This window comes from Canis aureus, chromosome 16 (genome assembly GCF_053574225.1).
Source record: "Canis aureus isolate CA01 chromosome 16, VMU_Caureus_v.1.0, whole genome shotgun sequence".
Taxonomy (NCBI): Eukaryota; Metazoa; Chordata; class Mammalia; order Carnivora; family Canidae; genus Canis; species Canis aureus.
The window spans coordinates 17087578-17115262 of NC_135626.1; the positions used below are offsets into that span (position 1 = coordinate 17087578).

Sequence of the window (27685 nt, forward strand, 5' to 3'; positions counted from 1 at the left end):
ATGTGGTGAATTGACTTGATCGAATTTTGAGTTTTAAACCAACTTTGCATCTCTGGGTTAAATTCCACTTGATCCTGATATATTTCCTTTTTAATATGTTGCTGAACTAATTTGCTATAATTAAATCAAAGATTTTTATATCTTGCTCATGGGGGATATTAGTCTATAGTTTTCTGTCTTGGAATCATTTTATCTGGTTTTGATATAAAATTAATCCTGGTCATATAAAATGAGTAGGATGTGTTCTCTCTTCTATTTTCGAAAGACTGCACAGGTTTGGAATTAGTTCTTCCTGGAACATTTGATAGAATTCATCAGTGAAGCCATATGGACCTAGAGTTTCGTGGAAAGGTTTTTAATGGCATTAATTAATTTCTTTATAATGCAAGAGCATGCAGGTTTTCCATTTCCTCTTGAGTCAGACTTGGTAATTTATGTCTTTTGGTGAACTTATCCATTTAATCTAAGCTGCAAACTTACTGGCAAAAGTTGTTCATAATGTTCCCTCATTGTTCTTTTAATGTTTTCAGGCTCTACGCTGGTGTCCCCTTTTTCTTTCCTGATATCAGTTACTTATATCTTCTCTTTTTTCTTTGATCAGTCTACCTAGAGATTTATCAATTATATTAATATTTTCAAAGAACCAGCTTTTGTTTTGATTGATTTTCACTATTCTTTGTTTTCTATTTCATTATTTCTGCCCATTACTTTATCATCTCTTTCTTTCTACTTTTCATTTATTTAGTTTTGCTTTTCTTTTCTAGCTTTTTGAGATGGAAGCTTAGATCACTGATACTTGGACTTCTCTTATTTTCTTTTTTTTTTTTTTTTTTTTGACCTCTCTCATTTTCTTATGAAAGTACTCTATAAATTTCTCTCTAAGCACACTTTAGCTCTACAGCTCTAATGTTAGCATATTGTGTTTAATTATCACTGAGTTGAAAATATTTCCTAATTTCTCTTGTAATTTATTTTTTGTCCATTGGTTATTTTGAAGCATTATTTAATTCCTAAATATTTGGGTATTTCTCAACTATCTTCCTGTTACTGATTTCTAATTTGATTCTGCTCTAGTCAAAGAACATATACTATATGATTTCAATTCTTTCAATTCTAAATTTATTGGGACAACTTTCGTGGTGTATCAATGATCATTTTGGTGAATGTTTCAAGTAAAATTGAAAAGTTTATAAATTTTATTGATTTTTTTCCAAGAACTAGTGCCTGGTTTTATGGAGTGTGTGTTTTTTTTTGTTTTTTTTTTTTTTTTAGTTTTTATATCAGTTATTTCTGCTGTAATCTTTATTATTTCCTTCCTTCTAGTTTTAGGTTTTGTTTATTCTCCTCCTAGCTCCTTTACATGAAAGGTTAGGTTGTTTGAGATTTTTCTTGCTTCTTGAGATAGGCTTGTATTGCTATAAACTTCCCTCTTAGAATATTTTTTACTGCATCCCCAAGGTTTTGGACTATTGTGTTTTCATTTTCATTTGTTTCCATGCAATTTTTTGTTTCTTCTTTTATTTCCTGGCTGACCCATTAATTGTTTAGTAACATGTTATTTAACCTCCATATATTTGTAGTCTTTCCAGATTTTTTCTTGTGGTTGACTTTTAGTTTCATAGCACTATGGTCAGAAAAGATGCATAGTATGACTTCGATCTTCTTGAAATGTTGAGGCTAGTTTTGTGGGCTAATACATGATCTATTCTGGAGAATGTTCCATGTACACTTGAAAAGAATGTGTATTTTGCTGTTTTAGGATGGAATGTTCTGAATATATCTGTAAAATCCATCTGTTCTAGGGTGTGATTCAAAGTCATTGTTTCCTTGTTGACTTTCTGTTTAAATGATCTACCTATTGATGTAAGTGGGGTTATAAAATCCCTATTATTATTATATTATTATCAGTTAGTTCCTTTATGTTTGTTATTAACTGTTTTGTGTATTTGGGTGCTCCTATGTTAGGTACATAAATATTTACAATTGTTATATCTTCTTGTTGGGTTGTCCCCTTTATTATTATACAGTGTCCTTCTTTGTCTCTTATTACAGTGTTTGTGTTTTTTTAATGATTTTGTTTATTTGAGAGAGAGAGAAAGCATGAGTGGGGGCAAAGGGGAGAGGGAGAGGGAGAAGCAGGTTCCTTGTTGAGCAGGGAGCCCAATGTGGGGCTACATCCCAGGACCCTAGGATCATGACCTGAGCTGAAGGCAGATGCTTAACCAACTGAGTCACTCAGGCACCCCTGGATAGAGTATTCTTGGCTGTAGATTTTTCCCATTTAGCACTTTAAAAAAAAAGATTTTATTTATTCATGAGAGAGAGAGAGAGAGAGGCAGAGCGGGGAGAAGCAGGCTCCATGCAGGGAGCCTGAAAAGGGGCTTGATCCCAGGTCTCCAGGATCAGGCCCTGCAAGGAAGGCAACACTAAACTGCTGAGCCACCCCAGCTGCCTGCCCACTTAGCACTTTGAATAATCATGCCACTCCCTTCTGGCTTGTAAAATATCTGTTGAAAAATCTCCTGTTAGCCTTATGGGTTTTCCCTTGTAAGTTACTGCTTTTGTCTTGCTACTTTTAAGATTTTTTTCTTTATCACTATATTTTGCAAATTTAATTACAGTATGTCTTGGTATGGGTCTGCTTTTGTTGATTTTGAAGGGAGTTCTCTGTGCCTCATGGATCTGGATATCTGTTTCCTTTCCCAGATGAGGGAAATTTTCAGGTATCATTTCTTCAAATAAATTTTCTGTCCCTTTTTCTCTCTCTTCATCTTCTGGGACTCATAATACGAATGTTTTGTGTTATGAGTTCCCTAAGTCTATTATCATTTTGTGTAATTTTTTTTTCTCTTCTGTCCAACTTGATTACTTTCCATTACTCTCTGTCTTCCAGGTCACTAATTCATTCCTCTGCTTTTCCCATCCTGCAATTCATTCCGTTAAGCATGTTTCTTATTTAATTTATTGAGCCCTTTATCTGCCGTTATTTCTTATCTCTGTGTTAAGGGTCTCATTCACTCTTCTACTCTTTTCTCAAATCTAGTGAGTATCATTATGATCTTTGCTTTAATTTCTCCATCAGGTATGTTATTACATCTGTTTCATCTCTGGCTGTAGTCCTGTCCTGTATTTATTTGGGATAAATTTCTCTGTCTTCTCATTTTGTCTCCCCTCTGTGTCTGTTTCTGTATTTTAAGGAAGCCAGTTATGTCTTCTGCTTTTGAAAGTAGTGACTTTATGAAGAGGTGGTCCTAGAGAGCCTTGCAGCATAGTATCCCCTGTTTACCATAACCTGGCATTTCAGGACAGTATCCTATGTGTGTTGCTTATGCCCTGCTGTTGTGTCTGAGTCATTTTTCCTTTCAGTGCAGTCATCTGCACTGACACTTTGTCTGTTGTGGGCTGTGCTTGCTCTCTGTGTTGTTAGTGGGACCCATGCAGATCAACTCTGAGGGGGTGTGCCTGTCAGGGAAATTGAGAGCAGGGCAGTTATGTTAGCAAAATTTCCACTAGGCCACTAGTCCTGTGCCAGATCCCCCAAAGTGTTACAGTGGCTTGGGGCTGCATGATGGGGCAGCTGGGGATGGGAGGCTGGGTGTGGCTTGTGACAACGGCTGAACTCAGTGGGTGATAGTGGCTGGGGGCACTTGGTGGCAGCTGTGTACCCAGTGGCTGGGCAGGGCATGCACAGCTTTAACAAAATTTGCCCTGAGCCCTGGTCTTAGGCTACAAGCATCTGTGCAGCACTGCCTTCCACATGGCTCTGTGTTTATGCTGGGGAGGCAGAGGAGGAAAATAGTGCCTGCCAACTTCCTCATTTTCAAAGAAGTTTCCCAACATGTTCCAGAATCAGTATGAATAGATAGATCTATCTCCTGTTTGCCCTGGTATTGTGTAAACTGCCATTTTTATGTTGGCTCTTCAAGCAGGCTGCTGTCTCTTTAAGGGTCACAGCCCAGCTATCACTCACCCTTGCCAGGTGCTGAGACAGTTGACTTTTAAAGCTCCAGGCTCCAAGACCCACTAGTTTTACAAAATCACAGAATTCAGTCCCTCTGGTTTTTAAAGTCAAATATTATGGGGATTAATCTTCCCTGTGTGAGCTCCCTCTGCTCACACCCCCTCTGGTGTGAGGGCCCATTTCTCTCCTTCTCCCTGTGTGCAGCTCCCTCCCACCTCCCAGGAGCCTCACTCCACCTTTCTGACCTTCCTAACCTTTCAGATGTAGCTTCTTCTCTATATTTAATTGTGGAGTTTGCTCTGCCAGTCTTCAGAGCATCTCTGGTTTATTGACTTGGATGTGGATGATACCTAGTTGCAAACATAGGATGGGATGAGCTCATGGTCCTCCTACTCCACCACTGTCCCAAGCTCTCGCCTGGTTCTTGCATTTTTATTCAACTCAACAATCTCTGCCTTTTGACTGGATTATTTAGACCATATACATTTAACATAATTAGCATTATGGTTGGCTTTAAATATACAAATTTGCTATTTGTTCCATTTGTTCTTTGATTTTGCTTCTTTTCCTGCCTTCTTTCTATTACATTTTAATATTCCATTTATCTCCACATTGATTTATTAGCTCTATCTCTTTTTTCCTAGTAATTGCTTTAGATTTAACATTATGCAACTTAAAAAAAAAAGAAATGGAAGGAAAATTTCCAATTTCATTCTGAGCCCAGCATTACCCTGAAACCAAAACCAGATAAAGACTCCACCTAAAAAAGAGAACTACAGGACAATATCTCTGATGAGCATGGATGCAAAAATTTTCAATTAAATACTAGCAAATTGAATAAATCCAACAGTACCTTTTTTTTAAAATTTTTATTTATTTATGATAGTCACACAGAGAGAGAGAGAGAGGCAGAGACACAGGCAGAGGGAGAAGCAGGCTCCATGCACCGGGAGCCCAACGTGGGATTCGATCCCGGGTCTGCAGGATTGTGCCCTGGGCCAAAGGCAGGTGCCAAACCGCTGCACCACCCAGGGATCCCCCAACAGTACCTTTAAAGAATTATTCACCACTCAAATGGGATTTATTCCTGGGCTGCAAGAGTAGTTCAATTTTTGTACTTTTTAATGTTTTTTTATTTTTTATTTATTTATTTTTTAAAATATTTTATTGGGCAGCCTTGGTGGCTTGGCAGTATGGCGCCGTCTTCCACCCAGGGCATGATCCTGGAGACCCAGGATCCAGTCCCACGTCGGGTTCCCTGCATGAAGCCTGCTTCTCCCTCTGTCTGTGTCCTTGCCTCTCTCTCTGTCTCTGGGTCTCTCATGAATAAGTAAATAAAATCTATATTTTTTATTTATTTTTTAAAAGATTTATTTATTTATTTATTTATTTATTTATTTATTTATTTATGAATGACACAGAGAGAGAGAGAGAGAGAGAGAAACAGGCAGATACACAGAAAGAGAGAACATGAGTAGGGGGAGAGGGGCAGAGGGAGAGGAAGCAGGAGAAGCAGACTTCTTCTGAGCCAGAAAGCCGGACATGGGGATTGATCCCAGGACCCTAGGATCATGACCTGAGCTGAAGGCAGACACTTAACCAACTGAGCCACTCAGGTGCCCCAATATTTGTACTTCTTAACCCAGTTTATATTTATCTCGCAAACATTGCCAATAGAGCATAGTTATGTTTCCCTACTCACATTCACTGCTAGGAAGCTTAGATTCAAACTTGTAGATGACCTATAATAAATATTTAGGTCGTTAGAGTATGCAATTTGGGCTTTGTTCCCAGCTTCATTTAGTATCCTTTCTTTTTTTTTTTTCATCCTACTTTTAATCTGTTCCTTTGTTGCATTTTATCTAATCTTGTAAGCTTCCTTAAATCTATTATGGAACATAAGGATACAAACTAATATAAAGTTCATAAATAAATGTATTCCAATAAAGTTTGTATCTATTTTTGCAAATCCATTTGGTATCATGACATACTTGTATCCTTCCAAACACCATTCTTAGAAATACTTGTAGATATCAACTTTTCATGTTTTTTTTTTTTTTTTTAAGATTTTATTTATTTATTCATGAGAGACACAGAGAGGCAGAGACACAGGCAGAGGGAGAAGCAGGCCCCATGCAGAGAGCCCAACGTGGGACTCAATCCTGGGTCTCCAGGATCAGGCCCTGGGCCAATAAAGGCGGTGCTAAACCGCTGAGCCACCTGGGCTGCCCAACTTTTCATGTTTTAAGAGGCAGCATAATAAAATGTGGTAAGCTTCCTATTCCCAACAATTCTTTTCTGTAAGAAGCCACTAGCAAAGAGAGTAAGCAAAAACAATCTTAAGCAACTCATTATTAAGAATGGGAAAGAGATTTAGAGACAAGTTGTACATTGTGAAATGCAGTGCCATGCAAGATGTGTTCTACAGGCTGGTACTAGTCTGTGACAAGAAAGATACAGAAACTGAGAATAGTATCCAGAAAGTTTTATAACAATTTGAGAAAGTAACTGATAATAAATCAGATTTGAATCTGATAATAAAACATGTAGATTGCCTAGGTGGCTCAGTCAATTGAGCATCTGACTTCTACTCAGGACATGATCTCAGGGTTCTGGCATTGAGCCCCAAGTCAGGGTCCCCAGTCCCAGGGAAGTCTGCTTATCCCTCTTCCTCTCTTTTTGCCCCTCCCCCTGCTTGTGCTTTCTCTGTCTCTCTCTCAGATAAATAAATCTTTCTTAAAATGTGGATTGTATTTTGTATGTGCATTTTTCATTGAGTGTCAGTCCACAGTGGATTAGCAATTAAAAGCATCACCATCAACACCAACAGTGTTGGGCTGGCTGAGAGACAGGGGCACCCAAAATGGCGGACATCTCAAATTGGGTCAAAATGGCTGATCTTCCCGCCAAAACAGCCAGGACCACCACATCATCTCCAGTAAATCGAAGCCTAGACGGGAAACCGAAACTTTCCATCCAGGACTTTCCAGCCAGGGATCACCCTCCATCGTCTACTATCCCCATCCCCAGCCAATCACCTAGGGACATGGTGTTCCCTTGCCTAATTTGGCAAGGGATTCACCCAGATTCAGACCTGGAACCAATAAGGCTTAAAAAACCCCACACTCCCCAACCACAGTGCGACTTCCCTGACTCCGGCCACCTCTCCGAGTCACGGAACCTGGCCTTCGCCCTGGAGCACGCCCCATTAAAGCACTCTCGAACCTACTGCCTGGCTCTGCCGTTTTTTATTTCTCCTCCGTTCATTTGGAAAAAACCTAACAAACAGGTTCTTCAAAAAAAAATAGTTTGAGAAGCACTGCTTTAAGAGTCTTATCCTACTGGGATGCCTGGGTGGCTCAGCAGGTGAGCATCTGCCTTTGGTTTAGGGCCTGATTCTGGATTCCCAGCATAGAGTCCTGCATCCGGCTCCCTGCATGGAGCCTGCTTCTCCTCCCTCTGAATGTGTCTCTGCCTCTCTCTCTCTTTGTGTCTCTTACGAATAAATAAATAAAATCTTAAAAAAAAAATAAGAGTCTTATCCTACCTTCCCATGGTCACAATGCAGGAAGAGTTCAGCAAATATCTGCCTCCGCATGTCTGTTTTTATAACCTCCCGGAATTCATCTGCACAGTGACAAAAGTGCTTAAGGAGTTTCTCGAACATTTCATTTTTAAAGTCTGCAACATATGAAGAGACATACTGCAGAGAAAAGAAGGATAAATGATTACTTTAAAAACGGGCTCTTTATTTGGATTTTCCCAAGACTTCAGTCATTGTACATGAAAGTATTGGCTACAATTTTTTTCCGTATCCTTCTCTTGTCACATAGATAAAGCATTTTAATGTTAGTACTATTCCACATCTGTGCTGCACAGAATGGTGATCAATACAGTCCCCAAAACTACACACCAGTGAGACTATTTTTGGAGCAATTCCCCTCTAGATCACATCAGCATTATATAGGGCAGACTTTTTACTTCACAGTATGAAATAGCAGCAGTTATAAAATGTTGCCTGCAAATTAATAGTTCTAAAAAATTGAATGTAGTCTTTTTCTTGATATATGGCATATAAGATCATGTGTTTTCCAGGACTGGCTACATTTAATTATTGGAGTATAAGGTAATGGGGATTGTAGGTGGATTTTCTGTCTTCTGACATTATAAAAAGTTATCCTTTGTCTATCTTTTTATTATTTTGAAAGTGTAGAGTCAGAAGACATATATGCTTGTGGGACATTTCTCCTCACCTCTGTTGGATAGATTCCCAGAAGTGGAATTGCTAACTTAGAAAGTAAATGCAACTGTATTTTTGATAGGTTTGACATCAGGCTTGTGCCCTTTTGTGCTTCTACCACTAATGAATGAGAGGTTATTTCTCCTCAGCCTCACCACCAGTGTATATTGCCTTCTGGATTTTTGCTCCTTTAATAGGTCAGGGACATTACATTCTTGATCTATACCTGACTATAATATCTTGTGTTATATATGTAGATCTAGCACTGGAAGACTTTCTGAATGAACTCCTCTTGAAATGTTAGCCCAACTCATAAGTCAGTGATTTCCATCTCTATCCCAATCAAGCACAGTGGTAGCCAAATTTGTACTGGTAGTCCAGTTTAGATTGACTAGCCATAAATGATTGGACCAGGGGATGATCCTTAACCTAAACAAAGCCATTCGGGTTCTTTCCACCAGGAATTGGGAAATAGAACTGGGAAATGATCAACTGTCCTCTGAGAGGGGCTGGACCTATTTTAGTATATGTGCTGCCTAAGCGAGCACGGGGCTGGACCTATAAATGTAAACTTAAGAGTTGTTGGGTGACCAGATTCTTCCAGGTGAACTGAGAATGCAGGAACAGTCAGTACCTAGAGACAGATGAAACAGAAAGCAGAGAGAATAGTCTTGGTGTTTTCCAAATCCCTGTTCTAATCTCTTCCGGAAGTCAGACCATATTCTTGTCCTTGGACTTCATACATTTCATTTTCAGCTGCATTAACTCAGGTTGGCTTCTATTTCTTGCAATTAAAGGATACTAATGTAGTTTGTTTAAAATGAACATTTTGTTGGAATATTTTATTGACATGATTTTTGAAATGCAGGATATAGTATATATCTCATTTCCTCATTAGTATCATCTAGACAAATTTAGAATGTATTATGTAAGAGATACATTAGGCTTGAATCCATGCTAATGAATCATAAACTATTATTCAACTGGCTTAGAGATCAAAAGGAAATTTTATTTTATTTTTTTTAAGATTTTATTTATTTATTCATGAGAGAGAGAGAGGCTGAGACACAGGCAGAGGGAGAAGCAGGCTCCATGCAGGGAGCCTGACGTAGGACTCGGCCTCGGGTCTCCAGGATCAAGTCCTGGGCTGAAGGCGGCGCTAAACCTCTGAGCCACCTGGGCTGCCCCAAAAGGAAATTTTAAAGCAGAGTAAGAGAGCTCTTCTAAATATTTAGCTTTCTTGGTGACTGAAACCTTCTAATTGTTATTATTTTTGATGGATCAATGAGTACAGTTAAGTTTTTATGTGTTACTTTGGGATGCAGAATAGTGTAATGGTTAAGAACTTGTATTTTCCCTCATCAGAATACCAATAGCATTTTTCACAGAACTAGAACAAAGAATCCCAAATTTTGTATAAAACAACAAAAGATTCAAATAACCAAAGCAACCTCAAAAAAGTAGAACAAATCTGGAGATATCACACTCCTTGATTTCACGCTATACTGTAAGACTATAGTTAGCAAAATAGCATGGTACTGGCATAAACACAGACACATAGATCAATGAATAGAGAGCCCAGAAATAAACCTATGCATATATGGTCAATTAATTTATGACAAAGGAGGCAAGAACATAAAATAGGGAAAAGACAGTCTCTTCAATAAATGGTATTGGAAAACCAGTTACATGCAAAAGAATGAAACTGAACCACTATCTTATACCATATACACAAAGCAAATTCAAAATGGATTAAAGACTTGAGTGTAAGACCTGAAACCAAAAACTTCTGGAAGAAGACACAGGCAGTAAACTCATTGACATTTGTCTTAATAGTATTTTTTGGACCATTCTCTTGAGGCAAGGGTAACAAAGGCATACTGATGGCACGGCCAACACACACATGAAAATATACTCAACATCACTAATCATCAGACAAATGCACATTAAAACCACAATAAGATATCACTTCACCCCAGTCAAACTATTATCAAAAAGAAAAAAAAAAACAACAAGTGTTGGTAAGGATGTGGAGAAAAGGGAACACTTGTGTTCTGTTGGTGGAAATGTAAATTGGTACAGACATTATGGAAAACAGTGTGGACATTCCTCAAAAAATTAAAAACAGAACTACCATCTGATCCAGCAATTCTACTTCTGAGTATTTATCTAGAGAAAATGAAAACACCAATTTGAAGAGATATATATGTTCATTAGCATTTTATTTACAATAGCCAAAACATAGAAGCAACCTAAGTGTCCATCAGTAGATGAATGGACAAAGAAAGTGTGGTATATGTATGCAATGGAATGTTACTTAGCCATAAAAAAGGAGATCTTGCCATTTGCAACAACATGGATGGACCTAGATGGTACAATGCTAAGTGAAATAAATCAGACAAAAGACAAATACTTACGATTTCACTTACATATAGAATCTAAAAAGCAAAACAAATGAACAAACAAAATAGAAAGACATCAAGATACAGCAAACAAATTGTTGACTACCAGAGTGGGGAGGGGTTAGGAGGTAGGTAAAATAGTTGAAGAGGAATAAGAGAGACAAACTTCCAGATACAAACCAAATAAGTCCTGGGGATATAATGTACAGCATAGGGAATATGGTCAATAATATTGTAATGACTTTGTATGGTGACAAATGATAATAAGACTTAATCATGGGTACCATTTCATAATGTATAATAATATCAAATCACTATGATATGTCTCTGAAACTAATAGGACATTATAACCCAATTTTACTTAAATTAAAAAAAGAGAAGAAATCTGGGAAAGGTGACAGGGACTATAGGAAGTATTGCAATTTTAAATAGGATGGTGTAGTAGATTTGGAGATACATTGCACAGATTCCCCATTATAGTAAGAGGGTGGTCAGCAGACAGTCTTTAGCTTTCACCTCCTTCAGGGTCTGCTTCCACTGGTGAAAGCCAGCATGCCTTGGTGATGCCTTTCATAGGGCAGCCTGAGTTCAGTAATTAAATAAGAGAGAAATATAGAGGCCTGGACATTCAACCTGATGAAGGATACACTAATGGGCAATAATACTTGCTTCAGTATTGCTCTCTTCTGGGTTGGATGAGGCTTTATCAGGCCTGTATTGCAGCCAACTTCTGCCTAATTCTGTTTCACTTCTCCCCCTTTATAGCTATCGATCCCTAATTAATAATCTGCACACCAACATCTGCATCAGCACCTACTTTCAGAGATTGCAACCTGAGGGAAGGCCTCATTGAGAAGGTAACATTTAAGCCAAGAAGGAGAGGAGGGAGTAAACCACATGGAAATATGGAAGAAGCGCTGTCCTGGAAAAGTGCTAAGGCCCTGAAGTGAGAACATGCCTGGAGTTTTCTAGAAAAAGCAAGGCAGCTAATATGGTAGAGGCATAATGAGGGAAGAGTGGAGAGAGAGGTGAAGAAAAAGGAGTCACCAGACAGATCATGTTGAGCCCTGCGGCCATGTTAACAACTTTGGTTTTTACTTTAAGTAAGATAGGAAGCCATGAGAGGATTTTGAGCAGAAGACTGCCTTTATCTATGTTTCTATCCCCCTTTTTTAAAATCTTATTTTCTTTAGTGATTTCTATACCCAAAGTGGGGCTCAAACTCACCCTGAGATCAAGAGTCACATGCTCTTCTCGGTGAGCCAGCCAGGAGACCCTACCTTTCATTTTAAAAGGCAAGGGTGAATGCAAGGGCATCAGTCAGGAGGCTAATGAAATAAGGCAGTTTGTGAGATGATGATGGCTTACCACAGAGCGCAGGTGGTGAGAAGGCATTAGATTCTAAACATTTCTGGAAGGTGAAGACCAAAAAACCTCACATTTTGAAACCTGAGTTCAAATCCCAGTTCCCATATGGCTGAGAAATCTTGGCTAAGCCACTGAACTTTCTAGTTTATTCATTTGTGAAACATGTATCACAGCAGCTATCTCACTGGGTCAGGAAGAGGATCCTGTGTATGTACAGAATATAGATATTTCATGTAATAAGTTCTTTGTAGCCATTGCTCTTGCTTTCATTTGAGCTAGGTAAGAAATTAACCAAGAAAGTTTTCTCTATAAAATGAAAGTCCTCTTGGCTGACATACCTATTTAGAAGGAAAAACCTAATGAAATCAGTGATTCTCAGAAAGTGATCCCTTGACCATATCCCCTGAGGCCTTTTGGAAGCTCTGAGAGCATCACTTGAGAGCTTGTTAGAAATGTAAATTTTGTATAAACATACAGGTGCATGCATCCCTTTGAATTAGTATTCCTGTATACTTTAGGCAAATACCCAATAGTGCAATTGCTGGATAAGGTAGTTCTATTTTTAACCTTTTGAGGAACCTCCAAACTGGCTGCACCAGTTTGCATTTCTACTAACAGTGCATGAGTGTTCCTTTTATAGCAGCATTACTTATAATAGCCAAGATATGGTAGCAACCCAAGTGTCTATCAATTGATGAATAGATAAAGAAGATGGAATAAAAAAAATAAAGAAGATGGAATATATGGCATATATATATATAAAAATAAAATGGAATATTATTCAGCCATAAAAAGAGTGAAATATTGCCATTTACAATGATATAGATGGAGATAGAGAGTATAATCCTAAGTGAAATAGGTTAGAGAAAGACAAATACCACATAATTTCAATCATATGTGGAATTTGGGAAACAAAACAAACAAGCAAAGGGACAAAAGTAAGACCGAGAGAGAAGCAAATCAAGAAACAGACTCTTAATTATAGAGAACAAACTGATGGTTACCAGAGGGGAGGTGGGTAGGGGAATGGGAATGGGAATTAAAGAACACACCTGTAGTGATGAGCACAGAATGATGTATGGAAGTGTTGAATTACTATATTGTATACCTGAAACTAATATAACATTGTAAGTTAACTAACTGGAAATGAAATAAAAACTTTCTTAGAGATATAGGGTGGGAGAGGGGCAGAGGGAACAGGAGAGAAAGAAAATCTCAAACAGGCTCCACACCCAGCATGGAGCCTGACTTGGGGCTCAATATCACGACTGTGAGATCATGACCTGAGCTGAAATCAAGAGTCAGATGCTTAACCGATTGAGCCACCCAGGTGCCTTAAAATAATTTTTTAAAAGATTTTTAAAATTTATTTATTCACGAGAGACAGAGAGAGAGAGAGGCAGAGACACAGGCAGAGGGAGAAGCAAGCTCCATGCAAGGAGCCCGATGTGGGACTTGATCCCGAATCCTGGGATCATGCTCTGAGCCGAAGGCAGACACTCAACCGCTGGCTGAGTCCTGCCAAAATAAAAACTTAAGAAAAAAGAAAGAACACAGTTTTTTTTGGTGGCTATTAAAGCAAAATGTATATAAAGAAAAACCTTTTTTTTTTTTTTAAAGAGCACATGGGTGGTTCAGTGGCTAAGTATCTGCCTTTGGTTCAGGTCATGATCCCAGGGTCCTGGGATCGAGTCCTGCATCAGGCTCCCCATAGGGAGCCTGCTTCTCCCTCTGCCTATGCCTCTGTCTCTCTGTGTGTGTCCCTCATGAATAAATAAACAAAATATTTAAAAAAAAAGAAATGTAAATTTAGGGGCCCTACTCTAGACCTACTGAATCAGAAACTCTGGAGTGGGACCTAGAATCTGCGTTCCTTCTGGAAGCAAAATACATTTCCAACTCTTAACTGGGCTTCTTTCAATCACAAGTATGGAGAGTCAGAACAGAAATAATATGAGTAGAGGACCCCTGGGTGGTTCAGCGGTTTGGCGCCTGCCTTTGGCCCAGGGCGTGATTCTGGAGTCCCAGGATTGAGTCCCGGGTCGGGCTCCCTGCATGGAGCCTGCTTCTACCTCTGCCTCTCTCTCTCTGTCTCTGTCTCTCTCTCTCTCTCTCTCTGTCTGTCTCTCATGAATAAATAAATAAAATCTTAAAAAAAAAAAAAAAAAAGAAATAATATGAGTAGATGTCACATGACCAGACTGGCTACCCCCAGGGTTCTTGGGGAAGAGAAATCAACTTTCTTTTCTCCTCAAAAAAACAGGCCCCAACAGTTTTCCGGTGTTATTCTTTCTTTTTATCCCAATACTCAGAACTCTTGTGTCATTAGCCAGTGGGGGCATGTGGTGGTATAAACCATGTATGGAAATCCAAGGGGGCCCCAGCTAAGGGGACAGATAGACTTGGGTATTTTTCTACCAATCTTTACAAATGGTAACTTGAAATAAAAAGTTCATTCTGGAGCCAATAAGCCCTCTGGGTTATTCTTATGTTCATTAAAGTTTGAGAACCATTGAAATAGATGACGTGGGGCAACTGTTCCTAATTATTCCAGAATCCTAAAATCCCTTAATATATTAACTTAGGTTTTGGGACTTGACCTCAAGGCTATTTGAGTTTTCTTGTTGTATAATCCTATTAAACCAAGGACTAGTTTAACTATTTCTCCAAGAGACACTTCAACATTCTGGATTTATAGCCTATGGGTTTTCTGAATGAGTGTGGGCTATATGACATAAAGACTATCAGTTGCCAAATAACTACAATCCTATCCTATGAAATCAATCAATATCCACCAATTTGAAATGATTGCTTAGATTAATTAAGAATAGAATGATCCACTAATATCCTTCCATTTAATAGCTCTGTGAACTGATAAACATTTGAATTGTACTTAATCAAGTTATCTCCATGTGCTGGGTCCCATTGTGATGAATTCTGGGCTGTTCCTTTCTGACTTGAAAACCAAAGTGTTGAGAATGTAGTAAATGTCACACTTACTGGTGAGACAGTAAGGCTGGTATTTACTATTAAGTTCTACAGCTCTGGGCCATTGGGATTTACACTTATTTAATTGTAGACATACTAAAGAGTTGATGAAGTAGGTGATATAAAACAATAGAAAGAAAACTGTATTTGAATATTAACTAGTTTAGGCATTAAACCTCCAAACTGTATTTGGAAGTCCTGGTAGTAAACAAGATTTTCAGGAAAGCCTGCAAACAAGGACTGTAGAATACTGAAATACACAAATTATATTGGCTATCTATCATTGAAGAAATAGTATGTTCATTTAGCATTTGGGAAGAAAATTAGATTTCCAGTCTCAGGGAACTTTTACAAACAATTAGTGCTGGGACACCTGGGTGGCTCAGCAGTTGAGCATCTGCCTTTGGCTCAGGGCATGATCCTGGAGTCCCTGGATTGAGTCCTGTATGGGGCTCCCGGCATGGAGCCTGCCTCTCCCTTTGTCTGTGTCTCTGCCTCTCTCTCTCATGAATAAATAAGTTCTTTTAAAAAAATAAAAAATAAAAACAACTAATGCTAATTATATACTCAACAAAGCAGAAATATATTTTCACTCTTTAGATTCCTATTTTTTTTTAACTCTTTTGATTTTAAAAAATCAGAATCAGGGGATCCCTGGGTGGCGCAGCGGTTTGGCGCCTGCCTTTGGCCCAGGGCGCGATCCTGGAGACCCGGGATCGAATCCCACGTCAGGCTCCCGGTGCATGGAGCCTGCTTCTCCCTCTGCCTGTGTCTCTGCCCCTCTCTCTCTCTCTCTGTATGACTATCATAAATTAAAAAAAAAAAAATCAGAATCATTTGGTTAACAAATGAATAGAACAAAGGCTTTATTCGATATCCAATAATAATAAAAGTGACAGACTGAAACACATGATTTTTCACCTGCTAGTGAAAGATATAGCTTAGGCAATGTTATGGTTTAGGTTGTGCCCCCTCAAAGTTCATACATTGAAGGCCTGAACCCTAGTACCCTAGAATGTGACTGCATTTTGAGATAGGATCTTTATTTTTTATTATTATTATTTTTTTAAATTTTTATTTATTTATGACAGTCACACACAGAGAGAGAGAGAGAGAGGCAGAGACACAGGCAGAGAGAGAAGCAGGTTCCATGCACCGGGAGCCCGACGTGGGATTCGATGCCGGGTCCCCAGGATCGCACCCTGGGCCAAAGGCAGGCGCCAAACCGCTGCGCCACCCAGGGATCCCCTTTTTATTATTTTTTTAAAGATTTTATTCACTTATTTGAGAGAGAGAGAGCACACAAACAGGGGGGAGGAGCAGAGGCAAAGGGAGAAGTAGACTCCCTGCTGAGCAGGCAGCCCGATGATGGATGATGCGATGCGGGGCTCATTCCCAGGACCCTAATATCATGACCTGAACTGAAAGCAGATGCTTAACCGACTGAGCCACCCAGGCACTCTTGAGATAGGATCTTTAAAGAGGTAATTAAATTAAAATGGGGTCATTAGGGTGGGTAATAAGCTAATATGACTAGTATCCTAATAAGAAGGGGAAATTTGGACGCAGACTTACAGAGGAAAGACCATGTGGAGGTGCAGGGAAAAGATGACCATCTATAAGTCAAGGACAGAGGTCATCAGAAGAAACCAACCCTGCCAATACCTTGTTTTGGACTTCCAGTCTCCAGAACTATGAGAAAATTAAATTTCTGATGTTTAAGTCACACAGTACTTTGTTATGGTAATTCTAGCAAACTGATACAATAAGGAGTTGCCAATCAGTAAATTCCTTAATTTGTGTATTTCCTACAGCTGAAGACCACCTACGAAGATGCACACCTTGGAGGATAATTTACCATGGACCATCCCATTTCCCGGTTTAAAATTTCCTCATTTCAAATAATAATAATAATGACAACAAATAAAAATTTTTTAAAAATAATAAAATTCCTTCATTTCATCCCAAGGTTTCCTCACGCAGTTTTTGCTGCAACATATTGCTGCTCCTACGTCTACCTCCACTAAGGCCATCATTCTTCCTTCTTCTTCCCTTCCCTGCCATATAGCTCAAAACACATGAAAAACAAAATGAGCAGAACAAAACTGCAAAAATTACAAAATGCAAATTACAAATAACAGAATAGAGAGCCACTCAGATACATACCATTTTGGGGAAAATGCACAGCCTGGATTTAGTAGAATACATTCAAGGAAAGACACAGTCTTTGGGTAATTTGGTGAAGCCTCTCATTTAAAATTTAAACTTTGAGCCACGTCAGTTTGAAGTCCTCAGACTGTGTGACTGATAGAAAACAACAGCAGGGCCATCTGGGTGGCTCAGCGATTGAGCGTCTGCTTTTGGCTCAGGTCATGATGTGGGGGTCCTGGGATTGAGTTCTGCATTAGGCTCCCTATACAGAGCCTGCTTCTCCCTCTGCCTGTGTCTCTGCCTCTCTCTGTGTGTCTCTCATGAATAAATAAATAAAATCTTTTTGAAAAAAAGAAAAGAAAACTGAGCATAAGAAAGGGACTATCTCAAAGCAGAGCACTGTGGAGCAAGAACAGACTAAGTCCCAGAAAAGAGAATTCAGGTAGAGGCATGGTCCTTATTCACTCCTGCACCAATTCCTTAGTGTCACAGAATCTGAAGTTAATATTTAAATCCTAGTGGATAGTATTTGTAGTTTTGCATATAGCCCATTATATGATTCAGGTGCAGACTTCATACCACTTGAAGCCCAGGCCAACTGAAGGATGCTCCTGAGAAACTGACCCTTACTTTACCCAGTCCCATAGTAAACAAGAAGGTATTAGATTGTTTTCACTTGCCCCTGGTGAGCAGGTAGATGTGTGGCCAGAGTCTTCACAATGATCAGGTGGGAGATAAGATCAAAGCAAAGAGAACTCCTCAATGAGGGTGGTCAACTGCCTCAGTTTCCCTGGGACTTCCCTAGTTTTAGCACTGAGAGTCCAGTGTTCTAAGAAACCCCTCAGAGATGAGCAAACCAGGATGGTTTGAAAATCTAGACATTAATCCATGCCAATGGTTTAATTCCTATGGAAAACTTTGGAGAACCTCTGTTTGGAAGCATGGTGTGTTGTATCCTGCTTTTACACAGCAGACCATTTCTGTAAATATCTAAATCCTTTGCCATAAAAGAAACTTCACAGCCTTTAACTATGTGGGAAGCAATCATTCCATTACCATCCCATTGGATAACCACACATGGGGCAAACAGGACAGAGAGTTCTTATTCTATGGTATGCATTCATCCATTCTCAATCCATTTGTTGTATTTATATAATCACATGATAAAGAATATATAAGTGTTTGTTACAGATAACTGGGAATGACAATGAACACAAATGACAACCTGAGTCAGGATTCTGGTGCCTAGAGTGAGCAGGTCATACCTCCTGATAAGTAGGTCATACCCCCCTAGAGAATAGTCTTTTAAAAGATCCCACTCTTGGGCAGCCCCGGTGGCCCAGCGGTTTAGCGCCACCTTCAGCCCGGGGTGTGATCCTGGAGACCTGGAATCGAGTCCCACGTTGGGCTCCCTGTGTGGAGCCTGCTTCTCCCTCTGCCTCTCTCTCTCTCTCTCTCTCTCTCTCCCCGCCCAATCATGAATAAATAAATAAAATCTTAAAAAAAAAAAAAAGATCCCACTCTTGGGGATTCCTGGGTGGCTCAGCGGTTTAGCACATGATCCTGGAGTCCCAGGATGGAGTCCCACATGGGGTTTCCTGCATGGAGCCTGCTTCTCCCTCTGCCTGTGTCTCTGTCTCTCTCTCTGTCTCTCTCTCTCTCTGTGTCTCTCATGAATAAGTAAATAAAATATTTAAAAAGTAAATAAATGAATAAAGAGATTCCACTCTTGTTTGAGAAACCTATACTTTGTATTACTTTGGAGGCAAAAGTTGGAGGAACTAACTTTGAAATTACACCAGGGAAAGAATATAACCTAGGCCAGAGCCAGTTGATACTATCAGTAGAAACAGAAGTATGTCAGTCTCTGGAGCCCCCAGAGGTGGGGAAAGAGGATCTGCAGTGAAAAGAAGTCAGCCTCCCTCAGTTCCTCACTGTGGGGTCTTTGGAGTTTCTCTTCTACCTGAGGCTGTCTTTACCTTTCACTCCATGAACTCTTGTCATACTAAAAGTCATCACTCATGGTTTAGAGATAAGAAAGTTCCTTTCCCTGGTAGTGCATGGTGATGCATTCTTCAGATAGCATTTTCCCCACAGAAAGTCACTCTTATGAAGAACTCCATTTCGGGCACATTCAAACTACAGACCCCAGAGGAGCCTGGGTGGCTCAGTTAGTTAAGTATCTGTCCAATTCTTGATCTCAGCTCTTGATCTCAGGGTTGTAAGTTCAAGCTGGGTGTGGATTCTACTTTAAAAAGTAACAAAAAAATAAAATAAAATAAACCACAGACTCCAGTCACTATATAAAATATCCCTTCTATTTCATGTTCCAAAAAACCTACAGAGACCTTTTTTTTGGAGAGGGGCATACAGCCATTTGTGGGACTGTCATTAAAAAATTATGGGCATTTTAACAACTCCAGGTAACTTTTGCTTTAAGATGTATCATGCTTATTTCTCAGACTTCTCTGGAAGCAAATTATTAGAAAATTCTTTATCATAAAAAGGAAAATTCTTATCAAAACAAATGGAATTTCTAGAGCTCAAAAAGTCCAGGAAATTAAAAGAAACTTCCTACCTAAAAAATCTAACTATGTTGTCTATAACCACATTAATGGTGGTTTTCGTCTATTGATAAAAAAAATTAATCAGATAGTGAAATGAAAGGGTAGATCCTCTGTAAGGTTGAAATCTGGAAATTTCAGGAAAGATACATTTGTCAGCACCTGCTTACTTCTGGCCTGAGCACAATAATGGAAACCCAGTGAAATCCAAACTTTAAGACCTCAGTTCCTTTTTAAACTTGCAAACGATATCTATTTTGACAACTCAACCAGTGTTAAAATGATACAACTGCTAAGTTTTGTCTGCTGGAATGAGTTGTCTTTTGGAAACCAGAGTGTTCTGAGAATTTAACAAGCCTGACATTCTCCCAAAACATATTTCTTTTGTATAAATATTCAACTTACAAAACAAAAATCCTAAATAAATCAGTACATTCTACATCTTAAATTGTTCCTGTCAACATAGAAATGTCTAAAGGTTCCTTTGAAAGTTAGGGGCGAAAGGTATGGCAGGTCATTAAACCTATTGACCACCAGATGAGTTTCCTATATGAAATCTGCCCCACTGAAGTCTCTTTTATTTTATTATGCATCCCTTGGCAGTGATGAATATAATAATCATAATGCTTTGTACCTGTTGGTTGCTTTGTAATTGTCTTGTTGTGGTGTGTTCCTTAGTTTGCTTATACTTTGACCCTGGATCCCACTCTGGTTTCATCCAGCTTGTCTATGTCTGCATGCTCATATATACACACACACACATACACACACACATGCACACATCCATATACACATACACTGTATGTACTCACAGGCACACTTCCATACAACAATGCATTATCTGGTCCTCAAGGGTAAAAAATACAACTTCTGACTTTGACATCTCTCCTCCAGAAAGTAAATATTCATTATTTAGTATATACTCAATAACTGAGAGACTAGATATGAATATATTCTTCTCTAATATGTTATAAAGAATATAAAATATTCTTCTAAAAGTAGTTATTTTTGGTCTTCATTTACGGAATAAAACAGATGAAAAGCAAGAGAGGTTATACTCCACAAAAAGATTGTCACCTGTTCATTTAGCCATCAAAAATAGACACCTAGGAAAATGGTATGTATATGGAAGCATCTGTGATCATATGTTCTCTGCATTTGTCTTTCTCTATATATTATTACTCAATGATTCTGTTTTCTTCAAACACGCTCCATCCTGAATGCTAATTACACTGCTTATTACAAATGATCACAGGTAATTGCATGGCGCAGTATCTCCACTGGATGGCACGTGTGTGTAATATCTTGCCCCTGAGCCCAACATTTACAATTTTATTTTCTTCCAGTTTGATTAAATGAGTGTTGATAAAATAGCCTTAAAGCAAATCTCTTTAAAAACAAATATTCCAAACACTACTTCTATGTCATATGCTATATAGAATGGCTCAATGATTTGTTGATCAGATAATTAAATATTTTCAACAAATATTTCTATACAGGGGATCCCTGGGTGGCTCAGCAGTTTAGCGCCTGCCTTTGGTCCAGGGTGCGATCCTGGGGACCCTGGATCAAGTCCCACATAGGGCTTCCTGCATGGAGCCTGCTTCTCCCTCCGCCTGTGTTTCTGCCTCTCTCTCTCTCTGTGTCTCTCATGAATAAATAAATAAAATCTTTAAAAAAATTAAAAAAATATTTCTATACAAGAAATATTTTCTTGATTTCTCTTGATGTAATAATTCTTCTCTATAATGAAAGTACCTGAATATGGGTTGTTTACACTTCAGGAAGAGAAGTTGGGAAATGTCAGGAAAACTAATATTAATAGGTCAAACCACTCATTAAAACAAAAGTGTGTGTGTGTGTGTGTGTGTGTGTGTGTAGACATATACTATATATATATACACACAAAGGTATTATGTAGAATGTTAATGAGTTTGTATCAAGTATCATTGGGTTTACATGACTTACCCATTTCCTCATTTTAATTGTATGGATATACATACACACACATATATACACATATTTGGATATATATGTATTTGTATATGATTTGTGTGTATGAATACATGTATGTGTGTATATGTATATATTTACTGAATTAATTAAAATAAATAAAGAGAGAAGGAAAGTAAAACTGACATCAGACTTCACAACATTCAATACCAGGAAACAATTAAGCAAAGTCTAGTTGTTTTTAGGTGAAAAGAAATTATGACCTAATTACACTATACCCATATACAGTATATTTTTAGAGGCAATATGTGGACATTTTCAACACAAAAGAACTCAGAAAATATAATACTTATATGACCTTCCTGAAAAAAACTACTTTATAATAAATTCAGCCAATTAAGAGATGAATCAAAATAAGTAGTTCGGGTATAGCAAAGCCATTGTAAAAGGACAGGAAGTGCTATTTATTTATTTATTTATTTATTTATTTATTTATTTATTTATGTTGTTGCTTGCTTGTTTGTTTGTTTTTAAAGATTTTATTTATTTATGAGAGATACAAAGAGAGAGAGGCAGAGACATAGGCAGAGGGAGAAGTAGGCCCGGGACACCGAGGGACACCGAGATCACGCACTGAGCCAAAGGCAGAGGCTCAACCACTGAGCCACCCAGGTATCCTAGAACTGCTTTTTATTTTGGTGTAGTCCTAATAGTTTAATTTGCTTGTGGAAACATATCTAGAAAGACGTTTCTACAGCTAATGTCAAAGAAATTACTGCTTCTGTTTTCTTCTACAAAATTTATGGTTCAGGTCCCACTTTCAGATCTTTAATCCTTTTTGAGGGTTTGTGTGTGTGTGTGTGTGTGTGTGTGTGTGTGTGTGTATGGTGTGAGAAAGTGTAGCCGTCTAGTTTTTCCAATACCATTTGTTAAAGAGACTGTCTTTTCCCCATTGTATGTTCTTGTCTCTTTTGTCAAAGATTAATAGACCATACAATTGTGGTTTTATTTCTGGACTCTCCATTCTGTTCTCTTGATCTATATATCTATTTTTATGCCAGTATCATATTGTTTTGATTATTATGGCTTAGAATATATCTTTTTTTTAAAAGATTTTATTTATTTATTCATGAGAGACACACACACACACACACACAGAGAGGCAGAGACACAAGCAGAGGGAGAAGCAGGCTCCACGCAGGGAGCCCGACGTGGAACTCGATCCCAGGTCTCCAGGATCACACCCTGGGCCGAAGGTGGCGCTAAACCACTGAGCCACTGGGGCTGCCCTAGAAAATATCTTGAAACCCAGAATTGTCATAACTACAGCTTTGTTCTTCTTTCTTAAAATTGCTTTGGCTATGTGGGGTCTTTTGTGGCTCCTTACAAATTTTTGGATTATTTGTTCTAGTTTTTATATAGCAAAGGAATCCATTAACAAAACAAAAATGCAACCTACTGAATGGGAGAAGACATTTGCAAATGATGGTTTTCGATAAGGAGTTAATACCTAAAATATATAAAGAATTTTAACTCAATACCAAAATATATAATATATATATTATATATTTATATATAATATATATATATAATATATATAACTCAATACCAAAAAAATAATCCAACTAAGAAACAGAGGACCTGAATAGACATTTTTCCAAAGAAAACATACAGATGGCCAACAGACACATGGAAAGATGCTCAATGTCCCTAATCACTGGGGAAATGCAACTTAAAACCAGAATGAGATATTATCTGACATCTGTCAGAATGGCTAAAATAAAAAATACAAGAAATAACAAATGTTAGCGAAGATACAGAGAAAAAGGAACCATCGTGCACTGCTGGTAGAAATGTAAATTGGTGCAGCTTCTGTGGAAAACAGTATGAAGGTTCCTCGAAAAATTAAAGATAGAATTACCATATGATTCAGTAATTCCACTACTGAGTATTTACCCAAAGACAATGAAAGCACTAATTTAAAAAGATAAATGTAACCCTATGTTTATTGCAGCCCTGTTTACAATGGCCAAGATAAGGAAGCAACCTAGGTGTCCATCAATAGATGAACGGATAAAGAAGATATGGTAAGGGATGCCTGGGTGGCTTAGTGGTTGGGCACCTGCCTTTGGCTCATGTCGTGATCCCGGGATCCAGGATTGAGTCCCGCATCGGGCCCCTGCGAGGAACCTGCTTCTCCCTCTGCCTATGTCTCTGCCTCTCTCTATCTCTGTCTCTGTCTCTCACGAATAAATAAATAAATCTTTAAAAAAAAAAGATACAGTACATATATATGCAAGGAATATTATTCAGTCATAAAAAATAAATCTTGTCATTTGCAATAATGTAGATGGACCTACAGAATATAATGCTAAGTGAAATAAGTGATTCAAAGATTAATATCTTGGGATCCCTGGGTGGCGCAGCGGTTTGGCGCCTGCCTTTGGCCCAGGGCGTGATCCCGGAGAACCGGGATCAAATCCCACATCGGGCTCCCTGTGCATGGAGCCTGCTTCTCCCTCTGCCTGGTCTCTGCCTCCCTCTCTGTAACTATCATAAAAAAAAAAAATTAATATCTTATGATTTCACTCATATGTAGAATTTGAGGAACAAAGCAAATGAACAAATAAAGAAAAAAGGAAACAAAAAAACAGACTCTTAAATGCAGAAGACAAACTGGTGATTGCCAGAAGGGAGGTAAGTGAGAGGGATGGGTGAAATAGATAAAGGGGATTAAGAGTATACTTATGAGCACTGAGAAAAGTATAGAGCTGTTCAATCATTATATTATATACCTGAAACTAATATAACATTGTATAACTACACCTCAATTTAAAAAAGGGGGGGCAGGGCTCCTGGGTGGCTCAGTCCATTAAGTGTCCAACTCTTGATTTCCGCTTAGGTCCTATTTCAGGATTGTGGGATGGAGCCCTTACTTGGACTCTGCCCTTAGTGCATGGAGTCTGCTTGTTCCTCTCCTGCTCCTCCCTCCAATCCCCTCCCTCTCAAATAAATAAGTGAAATATTAAAAAAAATAAAAATAAATTTTAAGAAAGGACAGCAAGTGAATCTCAAATCCATTAGTTCAAGATTAATCAACTATGGGAATTATAATTACAGAAAAGAAAGTGAATAATGTAAATCTGCATAAAATAAAAATTATAAAATAACTAAAATTGGGAAACAAGGAAAAAGAAGATGAGGGAGTATTAAATACCTTCATCTTTTATAGTAGAGTGTCAATTGTTATTTCTATAATTGAAATATGTGATTAAAAAATAATGAATGGAGGGGCACCTGGATGCCTCAGTCAGTTAAGCGTCTGACTGTTGATTTTGCCTCAGGTCATGATCTCAGGGTTTCAAGCCCAGAATCGAGTTTCACATTGGGTATGGAGCTTGCTTAAGTTTTTCTTCCCTCTGCCTCTGCCCCACCCTCCTCTCTGAAAAATATAAATAAAATAATAATAAGTGGATCATCGTAATAATAATAATAATAATAATAATAAAATTTTCATCATAGAGTCTTAGAGTGATTTTAGAATAATTTTTGTGAGGTTATGTTCAATTTCAATAATTACTTTTTTTTTTTTTTAATTTTTATTTATTTATGATAGTCACAGAGAGAGAGAGAGAGAGAGGCAGAGACACAGGCAGAGGGAGAAGCAGGCTCCATGCACCGGGAGCCTGACGTGGGATTCGATCCCGGGTCTCCAGGATCGCACCCTGGGCCAAAGGCAGGCGCCAAACCGCTGCGCCACCCAGGGATCCCTCAATAATTACTTTTATTTCAGATTTTCTTTTTCCATTGGAATCAGCTACAATATAATTTTTTTATTTTAAGTAACAAAATTTATAACAGATTTTATGATCATCTACGTTGCTATATACCCATCTATCTATTAAGACAGTATATAAAATTATTTTACATAAAGCTCACCTTTATGTAAAGGGTAACAATAGTTATTTCTGGGTAAGAAATTTGTGGTGATTTTATTTATCATTTATTTATTTTAAAGACTTATTTATTTTTAGAGAGGGAGGAGAAGCAGAGGGGCAGAGGGAGAAAGAGAATCTTAAGCAGACTTCCCAGTCAACACATAGCCTAATGCAGGGCTCAGTCTCACAATCCTGAGATCATGACCTGAACTGAAACCAAGAGTTGGACATTTAACCAACTGGGCCACCCAGGCACCCCAATTTGTGGTGATTTTAAAACCTCTGTCTTGGCAGCCCAGGTGGCTCAGTGGTTTAGCGCCGCCTTCAGCCCAGGGCATGATCCTGGAGACCAGGGATCGAGTCCCACGTCCGGCTCTCTGCATGGAGCCGGCTTCTCCCTCTGCCTGTGTCTCTGCCTCTCTCTCTCTCTGTCTCTCTGTCTCTCTCATGAATAAATAAATAAATCTTTAAAAAATTTAAAAAATAAAATAAAATTTCTGTCTTTGTACTTTTATGTTTTGTTTGAATTCTTTTTTGGTAACAGTAATATTTACAAAATTGAATACTTTTTCTTGAAAAAATATGCCAATGTATTAACAAAAATTCAAAGTTATGGGAATATATATATTATTATTTTATTTTATGTTTATCTATTGTTTTAAAATTCCCCACCACATCCCTTTTAAGAATTTTAAGTCTATAATTTCTTATCATTTAAATATTTAGTAGCATTCCAGATAATTAGATACAAGATTCCACATAATCAGATATAAGATTCTGACTCAGTAATTATTTAAAAGAGTATTTTTAAAATTTCCAAATGATTGGACTTCAATAATTTTAAAATTTATTACTTTCCAGTTTTATTACATAATGATTTTTTTAAAAAAGATTTTTATTTATTTATTTGAGAGAGCGTGAGAGAGAGCATGAGAGGGAGGAAGGGCAGAAGAAGAAGCAGACTCCCTGCTGAGCAGGGAGCCCAGTGGGGGGCTTGATCTGAGGATCATTGGGATTATGACCCGAACCAAAGACACGTAACTGACTGAGCCACCCAGGCGCCCCTACGTAATGATTTCCAGGTTGGGGAATTTATAAGGTTTTCTCGGTGGCCTATTTATGATAAATTTTTACCAATATTCTGTGAAAACTGAAACAAGATCTATAGGAATTGAAGTCTGATAAGTAATTTACAGGTTGTTTATATCCTTATGAGGATTTGTTTATGTTTATGTTTACAGAGAGGTTATGTTTTACCTCTCTGATTTATCAAATACTTAAACAAAAGTTTTACTACTTCACACCATACACGAAATGAACTCAAAATGGATCAAAGACTTAACTAGGCATATATGGAAGAGTTAAAGCTATAAAATTTTAAGGAGTCTATCTTTCTGACCTTGAATTAAGCACTGGTTTCTTAGATATGACTATTTTTAAAAAGATTTTATTTATTTATTTGAGATAGAGAGCAAGAGCGAGTAAGAGAGAGAGATAGAAAGTGAGCACAAGGAGGGGAGGGGGCAGAGGGAGAAGAAGAAGCAGCTCAGCCGGGAGCCTGATGATGGGCTCAGATATGACCAAAAGGAAAAGCAACAAAAGTAAAAAATTAGATAAACTGCACTTCACCCAAATTAAAAACTTTGTGTGTCAAAGGACATTATCAAGAAAGTGGAAAGATATCCACACCTGACTGGCTCCAATTGATAGAGTCTGTGTCTTGATCTCAGTATTGTGAGTTCAAGCCCCATGTTGGGTATAGAGATTACTTTAAAAACATTTAAAAATGGGGATCCCTGGGTGGCTCAGCAGTTTAGCACCTGCCTTCAGCCCAGGGCCGCCTGCCTTTGGCCCAGGACATGATCCTGGAGTCCCAGGATCAAGTCCCACATCAGGCTCCCTGCATGTAGCCTGCTTCTCCCTCTGCCTGTGTCTCTGTCTCTGTCTCTGTCTCTCTCTCTCTGTCTCTCATGAATAAATAAATAAAATCTTTTTTAAAAAATTTAAAAAGTAAAAATTTAAAAAGGAAGTAGAAAGATAACACAGAATTGGAGAAAGTATTTGCAAATTATATATTTGACAAAAGATTATCTACAGTATATAAAGAACTCTTATAACTC

The 27685-nt window shown here is 38.2% G+C and overlaps 1 protein-coding gene and 1 long non-coding RNA gene across 35 annotated transcripts in view; one reads left to right on the plus strand and one right to left on the minus strand.

Annotated features, from left to right (window-relative positions):
* EFCAB5 (EF-hand calcium binding domain 5) overlaps positions 1-27685 on the minus strand; it is a 176974-nt gene that overhangs the window by 70476 nt on the left and 78813 nt on the right. For 32 of the 34 annotated variants that reach the window (XR_013354113.1, XR_013354110.1, XR_013354109.1 and 29 more), the window contains one exon: positions 7509-7664. The exons of the other annotated variants lie outside the window; for them this stretch is intronic. Coding sequence is in view for 23 of the 32 variants with exons in the window: in XM_077851861.1 (XP_077707987.1) it covers positions 7509-7664 (156 nt within the window). In the remaining 9 variants the exon portion in view is untranslated. The remainder of the gene's footprint in view (positions 1-7508; positions 7665-27685) is intronic. 34 annotated transcript variants of the gene reach the window in all.
* Positions 1770-16899, plus strand: LOC144285992 (uncharacterized). Its single transcript, XR_013354122.1, has 3 exons — positions 1770-1863; positions 11369-11460; positions 16774-16899. It is a non-coding gene; the product is annotated as an uncharacterized LOC144285992 (long non-coding RNA).